General features: G+C 46.3%; 1 protein-coding gene across 1 annotated transcript in view; it reads right to left on the bottom strand.

The window, feature by feature from the left end:
• Positions 1 to 5150: 5150 nt before the first annotated feature.
• Positions 5151 to 18379, bottom strand: part of Slc5a1 (solute carrier family 5 member 1) — a 76220-nt gene continuing 62991 nt past the window's right edge. Inside the window, exons 10-15 of the mRNA XM_051165253.1 lie at positions 17131 to 17238; positions 13112 to 13262; positions 12004 to 12172; positions 10207 to 10422; positions 7240 to 7348; positions 5151 to 5517 (exon numbers count right to left, since the gene is read on the bottom strand). Coding sequence (XP_051021210.1) covers positions 5294 to 5517; positions 7240 to 7348; positions 10207 to 10422; positions 12004 to 12172; positions 13112 to 13262; positions 17131 to 17238 — 977 coding nt within the window. The 3' untranslated portion in view covers positions 5151 to 5293. The remainder of the gene's footprint in view (positions 5518 to 7239; positions 7349 to 10206; positions 10423 to 12003; positions 12173 to 13111; positions 13263 to 17130; positions 17239 to 18379) is intronic.

Genomic DNA, 18379 nt, shown 5'->3' with positions numbered 1-18379 from the left:
TTCACACACACACACACACACACACACACACACACACAGAGAGAGAGAGAGAGAGAGAGAGAGAGAGAGAGAGAGAGAGAGAGAGAAATATGATACCCCCACTTTCTCTCCAGCTCTGTCCACATAAACCTCAACAACGTGTCCCCTTCCAACTTCATATTTTTAAAATAATTCAGGAAGTCCAACCAGTGCTGCCCATATGCCCATGGGTGTGGGGCCATCCGATGGAACAGGGGAACCTACCAGTGGCCACACCTGAGGGGTGGCAGAGAGAGAGGGGGGTGGGGGGGGAGTGATTCCCTTCTAGAGCAGCTATAACCTGCCAACAGCTCCTCAGAAAGAGTGAGGCCTGGAGCTCTTCTGTCCCATCTGTGAATTTTGGGTTGGCTTGATCTTGTACAGGTCTTGTGTGGGTACACACAGCTGCTGTGAGCTGAAGAGTGCAATAGCCATGTGGTGTCATAGCATTCCTACCCATGTTCTGGATCTTACATACTTTCTGAGGTGTTCTTTGAGCCTTGGGAAGTAGAGAGGGTGATAAAGAGCATCGAGCACTCAGTCTTGGAGCCACAGCATTGCGGTCAGTCATGATTCTCTGTGTTATCTGTTGTTCATTTAAAAAGGAAGCTTCTTGGCCAAGGTTGTGAACAGCCCAGGATGAGTCCTATGAACAGCATTGGATTCTATTGTTTCCGCATCCTGAGTTGACGTTATCTCACTCGGCTCATTTTGTTCTCTTGGAGTCCATCCAGGAGTCTATTCATGTCTTCTTTGACTTCTTTGAACATATTTATAGTCATTCTCTTGGTTTTGTTTTCTAGTTTCATTCGAGTTGCTGTCACTGAGGGTTATAATAGGATTTTTTTTTTTTTTTTTTGCACTGTGATCTACTCGTATAGAATTCAGTCATTGTTAAGTGTTATTGATCAGTTCATCTTCTTTCTGTGGTGTTCAGAAGGGACTAGACTGTAATTGTGTTGAGATGATATTTTCTTATTTTAGCCTGGTGTTTAGGGCATAAGGCTCTAGTCTCAGACTTCCCCTGACTGAAACAACAGTCACCATGCAGCAACAAACTAACTATGAAAGGAGAGTAGCTGTTGACTGCGATGCAGTCCCTCCTTAAGCATCAGTTGTTTTAGGAAATAAAGGGACAGCATTAGTACTACACAGTGCTAATAAATTAGTTACTGTGAGTATAAAAACAAATACAAAAGAAATCTCACGTAGGAAGTGGAGGAGGGGGACATACACAGAAGGTGGAGCGGCTGAGCAGGGATTTAAAAATTCGGGATGGGGGAGAGGTGGGAGTTTTGGTTGAAGGTAGACTGAAAAGAGAAGGGTAAAAATATACGCTCAGATAACAACAAAGTCTCGGCTCCCAGGAGGCGGAGCCACAGAGATGCCATGTGCTAGCTAGCTTTAACCGGCAACTTGGTACAACATAGAATCGCCAGGGAAGAGAGCCTCAATTAAGGAATTGCCTAGATAAGGTTAGCTCCTGGGCTATCTGTAGCAATTTTCTTGCTCGTTAAGGTTGGAAGACCCACCCTGAGTGTGGGTATCACCATTTCATGGGTGGGGGCCCTGACCTGAATACAGACCAAAAAAAAAAAAAAAAAAGCTCGCTGAAAGCAAGCAGGAGAGCAGCGTGTGCACATTTGTTTCCCGTTGCTCTTCACTGTGGATGTGATGTGACTGGCTCCTTGAGTTTCGGCCTTGATTTTCTCGAAATAACAGACTATAAGCCGGAACTGTAAGCTGAGTAAACCCTCTCCTTCCCCTATCTTGCTTTACATCATGTCCCAGCATCAGAAGGGAAGCTGGGATACCCAGTAAACTAGGGAGGCCTCTGGGTTTTTGAGAAATGCAGAGAAAGGGTGGTGGTGACAGTACAGAGAAATGAGAGGGAAGGCATGAACGGCCAGGGACTGAGGAGACCTGCTGCCGCACCCTTGGGTACCACATAAATGGGAAGAGCCATAGAAAGAAACGAGAGTCGTGTGGAGACAGGCTGGGGCCCAGAGTCTCCACTCACTCCCTGACCTCTGTGGGCAACTGGCAGTGTGGGGCGAAGCCTCTCTGCACTCGCTGGCCCCTGAGGGTGCTCTGGCTGGGGACCAAGTCTCAGTGAATTCTTTGACCACGGAGCTGGACCAATGGTGGAATCCATCGCCTCAGTGTACTTCCTGACTGTGGAGGGTAACCATCGGTAAGGACTTCCCTGGCCTCAGAGGAGACCATGGGCGGCAATCTGGGATAATATCCAAAGTCCTAATACACTGTGTCACCCCAGAGGGCAACCTGTACTTTGGGCTGAATAGCTACATATTTCTTGATTTGGGGTACAGTTGTGTTGCCCACACTTATGGCAAATTCTTGGGCTCAAGCGTTCCTTCTACTTGGGCCTTTCTGGTGCCTGAGAACGGGGCCACACATCTGTACCTAGCTTTGGCTACGTTTTTTAAATGCCTTTTTTTTTTTTTTCATTTATTTATTTAATCCCTTTACAGACTAAGCCCAGCCCCCTCACTCCTCCCAGTTCTACCTTCATGCCCCCTCCTCCCTTCCCCCCTCTCTTTTTTCTCAGAGAACGGGAGGCCCCCAAGGGGTAGCAACATACCCTAGCACCTCAAGTTGCTGCAGGACTAAGCACACCCTCTCCCACTGAGACCTGACAAGGCAGTCCAGCTAGGGGAAAGGAATCCAGTGGCAGACAACAGAGCCAGAGACGGCCCCTGCTCCTATTGTTAGGGGACCCACATAGTGACCACACTGCACATCTGCTACATATGAGTAGGGCATGTAGGTCCGGTCCAATCATTTTATTTAATTGGTTGTTCAGTCTCTGTGAGCCCCTGTGGGCCCAGATTAGTTGACTCTGTAGGTCTTCTTGTGGTGTCCTTGACCCCTCCAGCTCCCTCTATCCTTCCTCTCACTCTTCCACAAAACTCCCTGAGCTCAGCCTAATGTTTGGCTGTGGGTCTCTACATCTGTTTCCACCAGCTGCTGCATGAAGCCTCTCAGAAGACAGTTATGCTAGGCTCCTGTCTGCAAGCACAGCAGAGTATCGCTAACAGTGTCAGGGGTTGGATCTCTCCCATGGAGTGGGTCTCAAGTTGGGCCAGGCATTGGTTTGCCATTCCCTCAATCTCTGCTCCAATTTTACCCCTACACTTCCTGTAGGCAAGACAAATTTTGGATCGAAAGCTTTATGGGTGAGTCGGTGTCCCCTTCCCTCCGCTGAGAGACACCCCTACAGGAGGTATCAGCTTTATGCTCCCTAACATCTTCTGTTTGGAGTCTCAGCTAGGGTCACCCTCATAGATTGGCTACAATTTTTAATTGTTCAAGTATGTGTGTGTATGTGTGCCATAGCTGAATACTAACCACAATTAAGTTCACTATTTACCTGTAATTTCAAAGCTGTTAGAATTTTAATGTTTTTGTTTTTTATCAGCATAACACCCTTTAACCAATGGGACTATAACACAATTTAATATAGCATTTGCATGGCGCTTTCATGTATGTGTCTCCCGTGACTTTTCAAAGTGTCTTCACACCACAGGAGAGCCAATAAGCACCAAGATTTCCCGTCTCTCACAGAGAAAAACACCAAGTTCAGACAAAATAATTTTTTTTGTTTTTGTTTTTGTTTTTTCAGACAAAATAATTTATTACAATATATACAATAAATCATTGGCAATGCAATGAGACAAAACAATCTGGAGAGTTTGCACTGCCCTTTCCATCCACACGTGTCAGTCCCTTCCTGTTCTCCTCTCAAGACTCACAACTTGCCACAGCTCACCGAGAAGCCGAGTCACTGGCCATGGGGGACTCCCCACTCTCCCCTCTTCTCAGCCTGGCATTAGTGGGACAAGAAGTGGCCTCAAACACCCCTCTCCAGCCTCTCTTTCTTGTGTAACAACAAGCCATCCGTTGACACTTGGAGCCACATCTAGGTCCTACATCCTACTTGGCTCTTTTCTAAACTCACTTGAAATCATTCTACAATAATGTGCTGATTACCTAGCTTCAATGGGACAACATTACAATATAATTGAGATATTGCAGGTATAATTTTAATTAATCAATTGATTTTAAGTTAAATAAAAATTATCTTCCCATGGGAAACCAGCTCAACACAAACAGTCTTCGTCCAAATAACCCACCAAGCACGACCATTTAGAGCTGAGGCCATCGCCAGTGGATGATCACCAATCGAGACACCTAACAAGGCCCCATTGTGCAACCATTGTGGCCACAAGAATACACGGGAAAGAGGACCTCAGGCTAATTATTTCAATGATTCCTGGGAGAGTGTGCTGTGTTGGGATGACAGACAAGCCTGCAGGTACATTTACTGTCCTACCAACTAAGTCCATATTGCATGTCAACATCAGCACCATGAGGCAGAGGGGCACTAGGAAACACCTTCCACTCCATAACGGACACCATAGGTGCACTTTGTGCAGCCATAATACAAAATAAAAGAAAAGCCAGGCAAGGCAAGGCAGCACCCATCAATAAATGAGGTGAAATTTATGGTGTCTACAAACATTCCTGAGTGGCTAAGACACTTTAGATGCAGTGAATACCAAGATGCATAACAAATACATGAGACATACTTTGGGCACTTTTTTTAAAAACCAGAAAATTTTCGGTACTCAAGGTTGTATTCACCTCCAACTAGTGTGAGTCCTTTGCTTCAAATACTGTCTTCTTGAGACTTCAACTTTAAGGAACAAATTCTTAGGGCACGGTCCCTATCCTCAGATTGTGGGCATTTATCCAATGTCAAATTGATTTTCTTTTTACTAGAAAAAAATCTAGAAGGATATGATGACGGGTGGTTCTTTAAAAAAAAAAAAAGGAGGAGGAGGAAGAGGTGAGGGTTCAGGTAGGAAAATGACAGGAACCAGACTACAATTTTTAAAAATAGCATTTAAGGAGTATAAACAATAATTACAAGCCGGATGGTCCTGAGACGGAGTGCTTCACACAGCATGGGATTCTATGTCTTTAGTGTGACTTTCTCTGTATCTGAGTCAACTTCACTTCTAAGGCTCTAATGTAGACAGACTGTGTCACACTGGCTTCAAACGCATGAATTCACAGCAGTGTAATTTTCCCCCTACCCCCACCCCACCCCAGCAAGCCTATAATCACACACATACACTTTCATCCCAATGGGTAATGTTTACAACTGGCCAGTTTCCCCTTACTACCGCAGAATGGGTCTAAAGGGACATAGTTCCAGACCTGCCAAGTCTACAACGGAAGGCGGGATTCAGGCGAAATAGGCATGGCAAAAGACAGCCACGGCCAGCAGGATGATACCATTGATGTTCACCACCGTCCTCCACAGAGGCTTCTCAGAAGTGTCTGTCATCTTCATCTTCATGGCTTCCTCCTCTTCCTTAGTCATCTTTGGTCCTTTATCCTGGTCCAGCCCACAGAACAGGTCATATGCCCTCCTGAAGCACCCTTTCTCCTTTTGGGGGACTTCTGTGTCTACAGAAAGACAAAAAGGGATTGTTGGATACAAAGGCCAAAAGGACTAGAAAGAGTTTCCATGGAAGATGGACGGCCACAGTGCATTTACCACTCTGTAGAAGCTTCCTGGTCCTTTCGCTTTCAGGATGTGGAACTGAACACAATGTTCAAGTGAGTTTAAGTATGAGGCAGTGTTGAATTGGATTCTGCATTCTCATGATCAACTAGTCTGAGTTTTATCTCTTCCAGGACAAATACAAGTGTGTTTTGATTTAGAATAGTCAGACAAGATAATAGATGATGAGAGATGTGAGATGGGCAAATGTCTTAGGAAGAATACGGTAAATCCACCTGTGGAATACAGAACCTGTGTCTGTTTGTTGCACCACTGGATGGCAGTGGAGGTAATAGCCTGACTCAGAAGAGAACTGGCTACTCTTGCCTCTCCTAAGATTTCACAACAGACTCTGATCAGGGTCTGATGCAGAGCACTAACCATCAGTACTTGTTGGGCTTAATACGGGCTGGTGCATGCTCACACTGCTAAATCCAACCATCCAGTTGGCCCTGACACCCAGAGTGGATGCCTGCCAAGGGAAGAGTCCCTCCTTGGAGGTCAGTTGTGGCACTGGAGACAGACAGACATGGGTTCAGGCGCCAGCTCTTCCAGCAGTGAGATCCACCCCACCGTGTGTTCTATCACAGCGTTCAGAGACTGCTGATTGGCACGTCTCTGGTTTTTATAAGCCAGACTATTATGTTTTTGGATTTGGTTTGTTGTGGGTGAGGAAGGGAGTCTGAATGTGTAGCAGGACTGGCCTCCCAACTGCCGGGGTTACGGGTACGTGCTGTCACTCCTAGCTTACACTCATTTTTAAAACAGAGCTTTAGTGATCACGGGCATGTGTGCGTCAGAAGGCTATGTGACGGAGTTAAGTGGTCTCTAGGCATGCAGCAAGTTTAGACATCTAGTGGATTCACAGCTAGAAATAGATAATGTTCTGATGCCAGATTCGGAACTTGCTCTGCTTCACCTACTGCTGTCCTGCAGAAGGACTAATGGGCCTTCCACTCAGTACCAGATAACACACACATCTGCACACCACGCACACGCATGAGCCCTGTTGTGTGCGTCTCTTCCACAGAGAGAGGAAAAAGCGCAACACCAGAGTTGAAGACAGACCTAACTTAAAGGGTAGGGTGTGGCGGATCAGAGACAGAGTGCCTTCCTTGCAGTGTGCTAAAGCTAAGTGAGGTTTGATCCCCAGAACTGAAAAACATCGTAAAGAGCAAGTCTGTGGCCACCAAGGATCATCTTAAGCATCCAGAGAAATTGGATTGTTCCGATTTCCAATCCAGAGAAATCTAAAACGAGAAGGTGTAAGATTCCCAAGAGTCTCTGGCCCATACTCCCGGCATGACCAGAAATGAACACAGCTTTGTGTACCTCTCTGTCTTCATTCATAGGACATGTCAGCAAAGCCCTAATCTTCCCACGACAGACCATGCTCCAAATCCAGAGCAAACTCTTCTTCAGTCACTGATTCGCTGAGTTCTGCGGCATATGCAGAGTGGGGTGGCAGGAAAGGTCTTCCTCTCACCTTCACCCACGTGGCGAACTCCCCCAAGTGCCTATACACATTTGTCTTTCCCCCTGCCCCTCCCTCGGTCCCCAGGAAAAGACATGAGCATTGACACAGGCATTTGCTCACGACTTTGGTAGATGGCTTCGGAACTCACCGATCTCCATCGTATCCTTAGGGTCCTCCCGGGTGTCCTCCTCCTCTCCCGCGTCGAGGTCGATACGCTCTTCTTTGCTGTTGCGTAGACTCCAGCACAGACGGTACAGCTGTGGGGAAAGCGGAGCGTTGTCACGAGGGCGTAACTGGTGTCTTAGGCCAAGAATCAGGGGAAACAAACACGTATGCATCAAGAAAGGAAAACAATATGGCCTTTTTCCATACCAAGGAAACATGGACAACTGCCCCATCCACAGCATTGGTTCTAAAAAGGGAAGGAACCCAACTGTAAACATACACACTAGCCCATATATATATTGTATACCATAATATAGAGAGAGAGGCTAAGAGACGCCTCAACTCAGGGCTAAATGAGGCATCTGCATCGTCACCTCCAATGTTCAGGGAGTGACACAGCTGGGGAGGAGTGCTGTGATAGTGCCTTCAGGACATGCCACGCCATTGTGCTCATGAATTCCCTGCAGCTGCGGCCTGCACAGGAGTGGGCCTGTCACCATTTCCCCGTGCATGGGCAGGCACTCATGAGGCCCACCCCCTACCCACACTGATGGACTCTGGACAGTTAAAGGGCAGTGAAGGAGGGAGTGCCATCTTCTTCGGTGGTATAGCCAGTGGGTAAGTCTCCATGTTCTGGTACCCAACTCCCTGCTCATTCCCATGAAAGCATCCATAATTAAACTTTGTAAATCAAATGATGAGATTCAAGGTAAGAGCAGCTTTGTTGGAAAAAAGAAGCTTCAGGAAGAGAGACATGAGGGTGAAAGATTGTTAAATGACAAAAATTCAGTATATTCATATATGAAAGTATCAAAAAAACTTTTTAAAGAAGTAAAATAAAAACTTAAAAACATAAAAATCAAAAGGTGAAGTGAAATAAAAATACAATTAAAAAAAATACTGGGCCAGTGAGATAGCTCAGTGAATAAATGCACCTGCAGGCAAGTGTGAAGATTTGAGTTCAATGCCCAGGACACAAGTTATCCCCTGACATTGTGCACAGTGGCATGCATATGCCCGCACATGCACAAAATACATAAACAAAATGGAATCTTAAAGTCCTTAAAATTAAAAATCTCATGAAAAGAGACTGCCCAAAATTTGTTTGTTGTATAAACGAATTCACTTTTCTCCTGATAAATGTGTTCCCTTCAGCACTGAGACTAAGAAGCAAGGCCAGACCGCCGTTCATCCAAACCAGCAGTGCGAGGTGTGATTACTGAACACTGCCACGTCCTGGAAATAAGAGCTACCAGCAGGAGGCATAGCGACGCGGGGTAGAAGAACAGGGCCAGTTTCTACTGGTATAGCTAGGGATGTGAGGTAGAAACGTGGAAAAGCCAGAGAGAGCCAGAACGGCATGTCCGTCCTGATCTAGCCTGTTGGTGAATGCCCTGCTTTCTCTACTTCACAAGGAACCTCAGAGCTAAATACGGTTGGAGCTTCAATCCTCCCGAAGACAGGGCAAGTGGTACAGGAAAATGGTTGATACAAAGTAAAGATTCCCACTGCAGAGCTGACGAAAGACAAGCCCGAGAACCGGAAGCTACCAGTGCGGGTTCTGGTTCGCATTAGCTTTGTCTCCGATCTCGCCAGTGAGGTTAAAGGTCTCTTAGGGGTTTCCCAGGTGCCTGTATGCGCGTGTGCTGGAGTAAAGCGTTCATACAACCGCTTTTCTCTTTCTACAGATAAATGCTAGGTTTGTGTTCATTTTTCCAGCTCTGTTCTTTTGCAAACCTGAGAATGACAGAGTGACTTTTCGCGTTGGGTCATCAGGCTATTTTGGTTGTAATAGGACGGGCCCATGATTGGTTATTCTTCTTTGAATTGGTAAGAACTTTAATCCAACAGCAGCATATGCGGCCAAAGAAGTGTATTATGATTTCTGGGGTCTTGAAATGGGTGGGCATTGATAGTGTGCTGGGGTCTGAATGTCTCATCCAAAACAAATATCAGAATGTAATATTCAGATTATCTTTGGAGGTCGGGAACCCTATTACATCTTAATACTGATATCATGGGATAACCTTTCGGAGAGAGAGGGGAGGGATTGGGCTGGAGAGATGGCTCAGAGGTTAGGAGCACTGACTGCTCTTCCAGAGGTACTGAGTTCAATTCCCAGCAACTACATGGTGGCTCACAACCATCTATAATGTGATCTGGTGCCCACTTCTAGCCTGCAGGCAAAACACGCAAAAAAAAAAAAAAAAAAAAAAAAAAACTTTTTTAGAAAGAGAGAGAGAGAGAGAGATATGAAGTTTGGCCTCTACCCTTTCTCCCTTTCTCCCTCACACAACTTCTATCACGACACCAGCTAACATGTTAAGCTCTGAGAAGCCTCTCCCCACACAAAACTCTCAACCCTGGATTTTCCAGTATCCATAACTGGGAGAGAAAAGAACTTTTATTATTTATAATCCACTTAGTCCGTGGTATTCAATTATAGCATCAGAAAACAGAATGAGACATAGTGTTAAAAATGCCTCAATTATAAAAAAAAAAAAAAGTCAAGAAGTTAAACCATCATTCAGGTTTCACCGAGTGTGATGATTTTTGTAATGAGGCATGTTCCTTGTTGGGATTTCTGGTGACTTGCCCATGGAACTTTCACAAGAAATATAACTTCTTATTTTTGCCAGGAGCTTCTAACCTAGGCTATTATGCTGCCTGCCAAGCGACCTCATTTCACTTGTAACCGTCGCTCAGAGAGCAGAGTCTGTGGATTAGCTGCGAGACTGAATTCTGGGCTGTAACACTTGCACTGGACGGTGCTGGTCCAGCAAGCATTCCATGGTTTCCATCCTGTCTCCTTCCACATGAAACCAACGACAAGCCGGAACTATGTCAGTCATGGAAAGTGTGAGCTGCTCCGGTGTTCTAAATAAGAGCAGGAAAGAGCTCACGTGGGTACTTACAGGCAGATCTGGAAAGAGCTCACGTGGGTACTTACATGCACATCTGGAATGGGCTTGGTGAGGAAGGAGATGACCAAGATGGTGATGACAGAGATGACAAAGAGGATGATGGCAAAGTACAGATAGTGGACCCCACAGATGATCGTGGGACAGTTGCTGGGCTCCATGCAGCTCCCGGTTCCATAGGCAAACTCAGTGATCATACGGGAGATTCCGATCAAAAAGCCTAGGATCAGTCCCCAGAAGGCTCCCTGGAAAAGAAAACCCCCGGGGTTAATTGTGTTAAAACAAGGAAGGAACAGGCACTGTCACTGTCCTAAGCAGCAGAAGGCAGAAATGAAGAAATGGAGGACAACAGGCTCTTCTAGGTCATCACGGGCCAGAGCGCTGAAATTCAGATTCGGGTGTAACTGTTAAGTCGCACTGTCCATGCATCTGACTTTATTTAGTGTTTCAGCAACATGTGTCTTCTATTCTTCATACATTCTCTCTCTCTCTCTCTCTCTCTCTCTCTCTCTCTCTCTCTCTCACACACACACTCTCTCTCTCACTCTCTCTCTCTCTCTCTCCCTCCATCTTGAATTCCCTTTCTCTGACTTTAAACCCTTTTCTGCCTTACCTCTTCCAAGGAGCCTTCCCTGGTGGTTTCAGTGTCTGTTGGCATAGCTCTTTCTGAATCCCTGCCTAGTTACACTCTGTCCCACATTTTATGGCTCACTTGTCATCTATCTTACATAGTTCCTCAGGTGAGCAGCCTGAGCACCAGGACTTTGTCCTTCCCTGGGCCCTGAAGAATTCTGACTTGAAAGACAAGTTCACACTGCAGGTAACTTGCACTAGGGTATCCTCTGGAGCTGCTCAGCCGGAGATTACAAACAAGACTTCCTGGTGGGAGCCACAGAGTCAAGCCAGAGTCATAAAGATTGCACGGATAGAAACAGTAAAGGGCTAGTGAGCAGCCAGATGTGTGCAGGTGTCTTACTGTGCACCAGAGAGTTCATGCAGCGGAGCAGGTGAGGGTGGAGAAGCAGCCATCAGCTCTCCCGCCTTGTTGTCCACCAGAGGCTTCAGAGCGGAGACCGCGCTTGTGTGCATAGTGACCAAGGGAAGCCTTCCTTTCTCTCCCTTGCAGCTCACACATACGCATCCATCAGAGAATTCATAATGGGGGGAAACCTTATATGTGTAAACCTCACTGTGCACAGTGAGCCCATGCTGGGGAGAAGCCGTACGAATGTGAAAAGCGTAGCGTGGCCCTCAGTTCTAACTCATACGTCACGTCATACCACACGACCTGTCTTGTCAAAGAGTGAGGAAGGCGAAGCTCTCTTGTCACAGTCCCCACCCCCTACCCCACCCCCACCCCCATAGGAGACACTTTTGTTCTATTATTTCTCCTTTGTTAAACAAGGCCCCTATGGTTTAAAGTTAGTTTTCAGGAAGGCAATGTAAACACAAGCATTTCAGAGACCAATTCAAAGAAAATAGAAAGTAGATACCTAAAAAGAGAGGGAAAACGGATGGAAAATATACACTATTAGTTGGAACCTTGTAGTAAGAACCAAGGAGCCAGAAACAGTGGGTCTGATACCAACTCCTGGGGGTTCATGCCAACTCTCAGGGAGCCTTTTGGGTCCTTGAGACCGAACCATCCAAACCTATAGCTGCACATCCATTCCTGTTTGAAGTCTCTGGGATACAGAATCATTCTCCCAGAGACTGTGCAAGCCCCACCTCCATCCTCCTCCCCCTCCCCCCACCCTCTCCCCCTCCTCCCATAAGCAGCTTCTGCAGCACACTGGCTTGCCGGGAGCCACTGGACCACTGCCTACCTGTTCATTGACTCTCTTGCAGAAAATAGCAAGCAGGAAGACAGCCGCAATGGGCGGCCCCAGGTAGCTGGTGATAGACTGGATATAATCAAAGAGTTGCCCACTCTGCGCCGACTGCACGATGGGCACCCAGGCAATGCTGATGCCGATCAGCACGAGGATGAACAACCTGAAACAAATGCCCCACAGCAGAGCGTCAGTGCTACCAACAGTATGCAGACACAGGGGCGCGCAAAATTAAGATTCAATCCAGTCGTAGGGCACTGTCAACACACTGGTTTTCTCTTTAGTAGGAGCCTTCTGAGAAAAACACCCATAGAGATCACAGTGCTACTCAGTAGGGCGCAAAGTCGCAGATTCTGTGCTGGTCAGATGGTCTGTTTTGGAGGAGACCCTTACGTTTTCAAAAAAAAGGAGTAGGGATGCAACCTAGTAGTAAAGTATTTGCCTAATATGTGCAAAGGGCCAAGTTCAACTCCAGCACCATTTATTAAAATACCCATGTACATAGGGGTTGCTTTATCATTTACAGGGTGTATTCACAAACTAAATGTCAACCAACCTTCACTTCATTTTTTTAAAACAAAAAACGTTGCTTCAAAGGATTGACACAGTGTCAGGGACATTTGGGTCCCAAAGAAGAGCAGTAAGAGGGGTGAGTGGAAACCATCCTGAGGCAGCGCAGAGCCCTGGGAAGGGCTTAATCGGCTGCGGATGGCGGGCCTGGCTTTGCTCAGCCCAGGCCTAGTTAAGGCACAGAGAGCTTCATTCCGCCATGCTCATTGGCAGCCTGAGATAAGGAAGTGGACTTCTTACGTTTCTTCTAATGTCAGTGGGACACTGTTCAGTTGTTTTCAACGTGAGGTGAAATGCCAGAGCTGGGGATCTAGCTCTGCGGTGTAGCACCTGCCCAGAATGCACAAAGCCCCGCGTTCAGTCGCCCAGCACCACCGAAAATAAAGAGAATATCAGTGAAAGGTCACTATCTCCAGTTATACCAAGCGTCTGCCAACCTTGCCTAACATGAGAACTGCTGTGGGTGGAACCTTTGGGGTCTTTTAAGCTTCCGTGGTATGTGTTGGGGTGCAGGAGGGGGTGCTGCGTTCACCTTCCGGCAATCATGAGCTCCTTCTCCGACGCTCTCTTTCGGATCTTGGTGTAGATGTCCATGGTGAAGAGGGTGCTGGCGCTGTTGAAGATGGAGGTCAGGGAGCTCATGAGTGATGCCATCATTACGGACAACATAAGGCCTCGCAGTCCTGGAAGAGAACAGGGTGTTGAGGGACAAATCCATCACCCAGACCCTGCTGCTCCATATACCAGTATCCAAGGTTTGTGTGCTTTTAGAAACCACGACGTGTCCTCAAGTGTTATCTCTCAAGAAAGAATAGATGTTTTTAAGAAATGTACTGTAGCTTTCAATTCTAAGACCACAGCAGACAATGATTCAGAGACAAGATATTAGACACTTTCCAATTTAGTGGTAATGATGACGGCGCTGGTGGCGGTGAGCGTGGTGGGGGTTTCCAACTAGGGGGATTTTCATGAGGACTTTCACCAAAAAGATTCACCGTACAGCAGAAGGCTGTCTACGCTAGATTGCAAAGAGGATGAAAAGGCATCCATGAGTGGGTGCCTGGAGAGAGGAGGCAGATCACACCTGGCAAGGGCGGAGCGTGCGGAGTGCGATGGCTATCTTAGTTGTCAGCTTGGCTACATCTGGAATTGACTAAATGCCGAGCGGTTGGGCAACACCTGTGAGGGCTTTTCCTAATGAAATCATTCAAGGTGGGAAGATCCCACCCTTACTCTGGACCACACCTTCTGGTGGCAGCCTGTATATAAAGGAAGCGGATGAAGGGAGCTCTTGCTCTTTGCCTGTTCGCCCTCGCCCTCGCTGGCAAGCTCATCCCTTCACTGGCATAGGCGAGCCTACTCCCTAGGGATTGCAGCGGATGCTAAAGACCTGCGGAGACACCCAGCCTTGTGGGCTGAACAGCTACTAAGTTCTGGGCTTTCTGTTGGGAGACAGTGACTGTTGATTGGCTGGCGCACAGCCTGTGAGCCACTCTAATGAATCACCTGAGGAAGCAGGTCTGTACCTGGCCTGCCGCAAGACCTATTTCAGCTCTGCCGACATCAGCTTTGTCATCGGTGGCTTGAACAGTATAGGGACAAGCAACTTAATTTCCTCTCATTTTTCTTAACCGCTGAGCCAGCTCTCCAGAGCTTCCTCTCATTTTTCTACTCTTATTAAACTTTCATTCACTTGTCTACTCAACAAATGTGTGTTAAATATAATTTTATAGCAGCCCAGGGCTCCCAAAAAAATCATAGTGTAAGTAAGGTAAGAGAAGCAAAAGATAAGTACATGATAATTAGGAGACAAAATGGACAGAACTGATGTGGATTAGTGGGGGGAGGGTGGGTGGGAGGAGATGGGGAGTAGGGCGGGGGAAGGGGAAGGAAGGGGCAGACGGGGACGACAACCACTGGGAGGGAAAAAGCTGAATCTACAAGCGGGACCAAAACGAGGCAGCCTAAGAAGATAGGGAAAGAGACAAAGAGGAGACAATAATATTATGAATCCAAAGGGAAAGATTCGAGAAAGACGACTGATCAATGACATTAAATGCTATGGAGTTGATGTAAGGGGAGAAGTGGGAAATGTTTGTGTGGTCTAGCGCAAGAACAGCATTGGGAGTTCAGTATTCTCAGAAGCCAGGGGGCAGCCCAGGACCCCAGAATCAGCGTTTTGTTGTTTTGCACTCATCTTTTTGCCGCTCTACCGCGTGCTACGGCCTCATAAGAGCAGAGGGGCCGAGCCCGCCCATTTGGAGAAGTAACGTAATTCCTGCAGAGACCAGCGTGACTTTTGCTCACTGGGACCTCGATTAATAAGCAGTCAGAGTTCAGTGGAGTAGTTAAATATTACTCCCACTCTTATACAGATGCTTTGCTCAAGGTTGTGTGTAAAGTTGGTGGTGAAAAGTTTAAAAAAGGAAGCTAGACACGGCGGTGCACGCTGGGGGAGCCGGACAAGAAGATTAACGTGAGTTCAGTTCACAGCTAGCCTGTCCTACCTAACAAGACTGTTCCTCAAAAGAAAAGAAAACATAATAAATAAACAAACAAGGGGAGGAAGCTTGAGACAGTGGCTCAGTGGGGGGAGGTATCTGCTACATAAGCAATGAGGACCTGTGCTCAGAGCCCCAGCATCTGCACAAAGCCAGGAACTGTAGCACAGGTCTATAACCCCAGTGCTGGTAGGGAGGGGACGCACAGGTATTGGGGCTCCCCAGTCAGCCAGTCTAGCCAAAACTGTGAGCTCCCAAGTTCAATGAGACATTGTGAGTCAAAATAATAACCACAACAGCAACAACAATCACAGCAGCAACAACAACCACAGCAGCAACAACCACAGCAAAATGTGCCTGGCTTAAAGGCTCATGTCTCGGAAGACAGGGTAAAAAGAGTATAAAAGCCAGAGAACCAGGAAATCTGCTGTAAAATTTTGTCTCCTAGAAATGACAGGGAAGCATCACACATGATACCTTAACCATATGGCTGCTTAAATAAGGCCCCAACAAGGACAACACTAATAGACATGCTAATATGGATGGCCCACCCATAAGCAAAGAACTACAGGCATCTAAGGGGCACTAAGAGTGGGAGAAGCTGTCTTCTCCCAGGCATGAGCTCCTATACCAAGTGGTAAGCTCTGAAATCATATACAGACAAACAACACTATGTGGACTCAGCTGTGTGTGTGTGTGTGTGTGTGTGTGTGTGTGTTAAAAATTTTAAAGGCCAGGTGTTTGAGAAAAGGGGAGCACATGGGAGGAGTTGGAAGAAGAAAAGTGAATGGGGGGAAGTGATATAATTATATTTTAGTAATAAAAAATAAATAAATAGGAAAAGAACTATTATAAATACGCAAAAGTGTATGCTATTGAAATTGTTGTCAGTTAAAATGTTCTCTACAAATACAGTGGCGCATGCCTGTAATCCCAGCACACAAGGAGGCAGAGGCAGGTGGATCTTTGTGAGTTCGAGGCCAGGCTGGTGCACAAAGTGAGTCCAGGACAGCCAAGGCTACACAGAGAAACCCTGGCTCAATAAACCAAAAAATTTAAAAAGTTCTCTACAACTTTGTAAATTTCCTTCTTACATACTTAATATTTTTATCACAGTATGAATTTTTAAAATTGTGAAAAAAAAAGTGAGATGCATGGCTAGGAAACTGGCTCGGTGGGTCAAAGTGATGAGCGCACAAGCCTGAGGATCTGTGTTTCATCCCCAGAATCTACAGTGGGAGGAGAGAACCAGCTTCTAAAAGCAGCCCTCTGATACCCACATGCACACATCACACACACACTTACAATTATAATAAATAAACTATTTAAGTAATAATAGAAGTGGAGACTTGATGTCTACTTGTGGCTCCCAGATGCGTGTACACACGCACACACACACACTCACACACACACAGACACACATGCACACACACACACGAACACAATTCTAAATATTAAGTGAGCTCACTCAGCACTTGAGTCTCTGCTGCTGGCTTATTGCACTCAACAGCCGCAGCAGCATCTGCATAACCACAATGGACGGACTGCCTTCCCGTGAGTCTGACTGTCACCCCATCGTTCACATAGACCATGTTTTTATCCATTTATGTTTAAACACGTGGCTTGGCTTCATAGCTTAGCAATTGTGCACAGGCCTCCAATGTGCACTAGAATGCAGATGTCTCTTTAACATCCTGGCTTTATGGCCCTTGGACAAGAACACTCTATGGATTCATATCTTGAAACCTATGGTAATTCTACTTTTAATTTTTTTTTTTCAGGAACCTCCATACTGTTTTCCAAAATGGCTGTTATAGCCCCTTTGTTTAACTGCTTTAGATTATTATCTAGACAGGCACAGAAAGGGGCCTTTCTTTTAGCACAACTGATGGACAAAACCCAGGACTTCTAAACCCCAACTAAACTCAAACATACAGAAGCGGAGCTTTAACCTTTGTGCACACCCCTGGCTTGGAAGTGGCTTTCCCCAGAATGCACCCAGAAGTCTAGGTGGGGTCTAAGCCAAACTGGCCTCCCAAGAAAGTCTTACCATTCGGCATGAGCTCCACAACCAAGGTTGGGTAGGCGATGTTGGTACAGCCCACTGGGGTGCCGCAGTACTTCTGACATTCTGAGGGGACCACACAGGCGATTTTTTCTAGAGAGAGGTGAAAAGTTGGGTCAGCAAGTGTTCACTGGGGCAAGAGATGCAGTGTTTACCATCTTAAAGCAGCGCTTCACATGAGACATTCCTGGCCAACACCGGAACAATGCCAGGAAGAGAAGGTCTCCCAGCTCAGGCCTGGTGTCATAGCCCTGCCCTGTCAGCCCTGATGCACCTTGATGCTCTCACCATCAGAGAAGATGGTTTTTAGGCAGAGAAGGAAAGGACACAAAGAAACAACTTGTGGGGGAAGGAGGAGACACCTGACTCTATCTTAGCAGCTTGGTGATGATAGTTGTCTTTTTCCCCCTCTCCTGAAAACCATGGTAGCTCTTAAACATACAGTCAAATCCCTAGAAAACTGGAGTGATCCCCAAGGTGTGGGAAATCTGGAGCAGAGATCAGAAAGAAATATGCTGGGAGGGGAAGGAAACAAGATCTAGAATCGGGGAGAAATTTCTAGAATTCATCTCAACAAACATTTGTTAAGTATTCATTTAACAGTGTCCTATACAGCACCAATTCACTATAGTAGTATTTTGTGGGTTTGTTGTTGTTGTTGCTGTTTTGTTTTTTGTTTTGCTGTTTGGTTTCGTGTGTGTGTGTGTGTGTGTGTGTGTGTGTGTGTGTGTTTTGAGACAGCATTTCTCTGTGTTATCTCGGTAGTCCTAGACTCACGGTGTAGACCAGGCTGGCCTTGAATTTACAGCGATCCACATGCCTCTGCCTCCTGAGTGCTAGGTTAAAGGCGTGCGCCACCATGCCCAGCTATAGTAGTATTTTATAAATAAATATATGCAGTGGCCATTACAGTATGAGTCGTTCCATTTGCTAAACAACTGACTCTTGGTATCCATGCGTGACTGGCTTCTGGCTTCTCCTTACCCAGTGGATTCCAAAGTCTGCAGGTGCTCAGCCCTTAAATAAAACAGCATCGCACCTGCTGTAACATGTGCACATCTTCCCCCTAAGCCTCCAGATTACTTACAGCACATCATAAGCTGTCAATGCTATGGAAACAGTTGTTCTACGATATTGTTTGGGGAAGTGATAAGCAAAAATTTATATATCTCAGTGTAGGTACAAATATTTTAATATTTATTAATATTAAATGTTAATATTTAATAATATGTAG

Source organism: Acomys russatus, chromosome 22 (genome assembly GCF_903995435.1).
Source record: "Acomys russatus chromosome 22, mAcoRus1.1, whole genome shotgun sequence".
NCBI classification, from domain to species: Eukaryota; Metazoa; Chordata; class Mammalia; order Rodentia; family Muridae; genus Acomys; species Acomys russatus.
Note: the sequence above shows the minus strand (reverse complement) of the source record. Positions and strands in the feature narration are given on the sequence as shown.